Below are 4,477 nucleotides of genomic sequence, written 5' to 3'. Positions count from 1 at the left end.
GGACTCATAATGGTAATAAACCAAAATCAGTGATCGAACATCTCATTTCCAAGACAAACAAAAACGATTTTTTTCCGAGTACCTTTAGCCTTGTTCATGACACGTGAGGCCACTAAATACAGGGGTCCAAATATATATTTTTTAAAAATATAAAAAAATCTATACTCCCTGAGATACAGATTACCATGTCGGTAATCGAACTCGAGATCTCTTGTGTGTTAGGGAAACGTCCTTACCACTTAAGCACAAGACGGACAAATTATTTTACTATTAATTTATGTGGTTAAGTATTTTGCTAACAAATTATTTTACCTATTAAATTATGTCAATTGATTTTCAATGAACCCATGTCAATTAATTGACTTTTTAACTCATCTGTAAGTCTCGACTACGTATTTAGTAAGTCGGGACATGAATATAAAACCAGAATAATGTATTTGTTACAAGTAATCGTAATAAAATTAAAATATAAACGATTCTCAGTATCTGTGTTGATTTTATAATATAAAATTCCAAAAAAATAGCAGATTTAAAGCGCATGTTTTTCTTTCTTTTTAAGAGTAAATAAGTTTTAGTTAAATAGGTAACTGATATTTTGTATAAATATTTTATTAGGGACATAATAAAGTAAAATGAATTTATTTTGAATAAGCACTTTTAACTAAATTTGCTTTCAACCGTTTAACAAACCAAATTTACATAATATGTGCCTATCTGTAATGTAAATAACAAGCGAGGGAACCGAACATTGATTTACTTTTACCAGTAATACTCAATATTTTACAAAATGTGAAGAGGTTTTACGGAGAGAAGTTTAATTATAATAATTTCCGTTTTCGGGCGGATAACGAAGAGAGTTCTGTGTATGAAATAAAACCAGGACCCTGGACAATTTTTTGACTCTGCGGCTGCTCTCAGGTAAAAATCCTAAATAAGGAAATCGAGTTGTGATAAGTCCGCCTCATGTGTGGTGGTCGATTGTGATTACAAACGCTATCTTCATCGGTTCATATCGAGGCGGTATGAAGTAAAATCGATATTTTTGTTCGAAAATATAAATATGTATGTATGAAAAATTTTATCATCTTCGTCGGTAACCTGCAATTGAACAAATTCTATTTTTCATATAGAATACTTAATTTGACTGTGTAGATAAAATTGACGATAAATGTTGATCGGGCGTCCTGGGCCCGTATTACAATGGGAAGTTAACAGAGTTATCTTTGACTGTGTATAAAGAAAAATCGATATTTGTGTACCAAAATGAGTATATTTGCATGTACATTTAAAGTATCTTTATCGGTAACCTATAATTGAACATTGAAAATGTTTAAAAGAAAAAAATGTATGTATAGTCTGCTTTTCATTCAGAAAACATAATTTGACTTTGTAGATAAAATTGAAGATAAATGTTAATTTCCCATTGTGATCGGAGCCCTGGATTAGATTCCTGGCAGAGCGTACGTGGAATATTGGTTTCAAAGCTGGTTATTCAGAAGTATTTATTTTAAGAAACACGTAAACAAATTTTTTTATTGAGCACAGATAAGAATATTATGTTTATGTGTGCCCTGCTTTAAGATTTTAAATAATAAAAAAACAAATAAGAAATATAACATTTTTGAACATATATTAAAGCTTTTCATCATCATCATCATCATTCCTCTTTCCACACCCAGTGGTTCATAGGGCACTGTACTGGTAAAAAATGCAGCGTTATTATTCAATCATCTGTTACATGAAGGTAAGGTGCTCAGTCCTATGTTTCGGGTTCCAATCCTGAAACAATTTAATATTGCAGTTTGAACGATTATTTAAATAAATATTTTACGTCCACCCTGCTAAGAAACAAACCTAGAACCTCAAGAGTTGTAGGCGTAGACGCCAACCACTACACACTGTATCCAGGCGTGTACTGTACAGTGTGTACTGTATCCAGGCGGATGAAGAATACATTTTTGTGTATGAAATAAAACCAGGGCCCTGGACGAGTGCATTTGACTAAAGCTTTTAGGAGGTTTTTAAAAAAATATCAGAATTTATGCTTTAATTTCATATAAGCACAATGTCTAGATATTGATAATATTTCTTATTCCAGTCAAATTACTAATAGTGCACAGCCCATTCCATAATATAAAAAAAAACATTTAATTTTCATAGAACAATGTAGAAATAACTAAAATATATAAATAAAATAAAAATGAACCAGCTCGCAAGGAAATAAGAAAAAAATTAATATATATTTACATAAAAGAGATCAAATAAAATTTTAAAAAATGTGTAAATTTTTAACAGTGTATTAATGTGAAATATTAAAATAATTTGAGAGTGGATAATATAAATAATAAAAATGTTAAGTATCATTGGTTTAGTAACAATGTACATATCTATTTAATTCATACGAATGTGTTACTGTGAATCATATTATGTCATAATTATATGTACGTATTAAATATTATATGAATTAATTTAGGCATTTCCTCGCTTATACAGAAAGGCCATCCATCCTGTACACTTGCGAATTAATAAATACCCGTGTACCTCCAAAGCCGAAATAATCGTATATTCTCCGTAAATCCGACAACTACTTCTCACTAGTTAGTCTTTCTGTCAAACTATTCCAATATGGCTCAGTCAGGATAAATTGCAGTTCTAACTGGCAGTGAAAATACAAGTTTCCAATTGTGCGTTGCCATGCTATTGTAAAACATTGGGCCATTGAAACAATTTGGTAACTTGTAAAAAGCTGTACAAAACTTTACCTAAAATGTCTCTACCTAAGTTAGCGCCGTTGTTTCTTGTGGTGAGTTTCATAAAATGCACATCTTATTCTAGATGCAAGCTAAATAAAACGAAGTAAAATAATCTCGTGTCAATATCAGAACGGAAACTGATTGAAAATGTAACAATTGCACATTTTCTTTAGTCAATATGTGATTAACAACAGTATAAGTTAACTCTGAATGAATTATTCAAATGTGTTTGACTGTCCCGAAGCCGATAGAAAATCTGCACGTTTGTTTAATGAAAGATAATATATTTAAATAATGGTCGTGTTTTCAAGTACATTAAATTAATATCATATAACAGTTGGCCGACTGTGAAACTGGCGTCGCAGGTTCGATTCCCGCCAGTTGCAAGAAAAAAATCCATGAATTTTTTTTCTCTCAATTGGTCTGGGTGTTGTGCTTAATTTTTTATTACCTCCTTCCATATCCCCTCTTTCCCACCTGATGACAAGCCTCTGAGATAGAGGCTTAGCGGGTTATTCCTTTTAGTAAAAAAATAAATTACATAAAAGCATTTTATTTTTCCTTATAAATATGACCATATTATTGAGTTGCCTGTTCTATTTTTTTCAGATAGGCGTGTTGGTGGCGAACACTCATGGACAGAATATTGATTGCCACGGGAAAGGATTTTTCTGCGTGAACTCGACCCACTTTCTGATCTGCGTTGATATGGGCAACGGATTGATCCAAACCGTTGACAATTTCGCTCAGAAGTGCCCGCCCGGTACATTCTGTGACAATAGGAATTTATTCGAGTGCATGGAAAATGTCGACCCTCATAGAAAAATATTTTCTCCCCTGGGGAAAGTTTTCAGTAACGAAGCGACGGTCATTTTGACGACTCCAAAACCGGCAACATCTTCCGCGAGCCCCTTATTGCCATTTTTCGCTTTCAAAACAACCTTATCTACCCCGCTTTACCCGACCACTGAAAACTCGTACGAATTTCTTTTTAGCCATGACCATGATGATCACGATCATGATCACGGTCACGATCACGATCATGACCAAAATGACCACGATCACGATGATCACGATACCCACGATCACCCCAACCACGACGGTCACGATGGTCACGACCACGCTGACCACGATAGCCACGATCACCCCTCCCACGATAGCCACGATGACCACGATCACCCCAATCACGGTTCTAAAGAAAACCTCAAAGGTTCTGGTGAACATTCCGGAGAACACAGCTCTCAAATCCTAAGTAACGACCCTGCGCACAGTGTTATCTTTGCTAAAAATGTTGTTTTTGGAGAAACCCCATCTCCGCCGGTTCTGTCTTATCCTATAGTCATAAACAACAACATCGCGTGCACGATACCCGGACAATATCCCGACGAAGACAGTTGCCATTCTTATTATTCGTGCAATAACAATGTGAGATACAAACTCGTGTGTTCTTATAATACTGTCTACAGTCCGACATTACAGAAATGTACCACTGCCAGAGACCAGTGCATGAATTACAGCGAGTACCCTTGCAGCAGGGCAGGACGGTTCCCGGATACCAAGTCCTGCTATTCTTACTTCGACTGTTCTCCCAACGGGTCCGGGTACTCGGCCACCAGATACCACTGCCCTTGGTACTCCACCTTCCAGCCGAGCAACGGACATTGCGTAAAGAGCAACAACGTTTGCGCCTGTCCCCAGATAGTATCGCAACCGCAGCCTTGTCA

General features: G+C 35.3%; 1 protein-coding gene across 1 annotated transcript; it reads left to right on the top strand.

The window, feature by feature from the left end:
* Window positions 1-2,575: 2,575 nt before the first annotated feature.
* Window positions 2,576-4,418, top strand: LOC148280382 (uncharacterized; the record flags this gene model as incomplete). The annotated part of the gene is made up of 2 exons (XM_088228485.1): window positions 2,576-2,803; window positions 3,363-4,418. Coding segments are annotated over exons 1-2 (1,092 nt in total), but the record flags the coding sequence as incomplete, so codon positions are not given.
* Window positions 4,419-4,477: the final 59 nt, after the last annotated feature.

Source organism: Micrasema longulum, unplaced genomic scaffold (assembly GCF_059751315.1).
Source record: "Micrasema longulum isolate JH-2025_06_02 unplaced genomic scaffold, ASM5975131v1 h1tg000585l, whole genome shotgun sequence".
Lineage (NCBI taxonomy): Eukaryota > Metazoa > Arthropoda > Insecta > Trichoptera > Brachycentridae > Micrasema > Micrasema longulum.
Note: the sequence above shows the minus strand (reverse complement) of the source record. Positions and strands in the feature narration are given on the sequence as shown.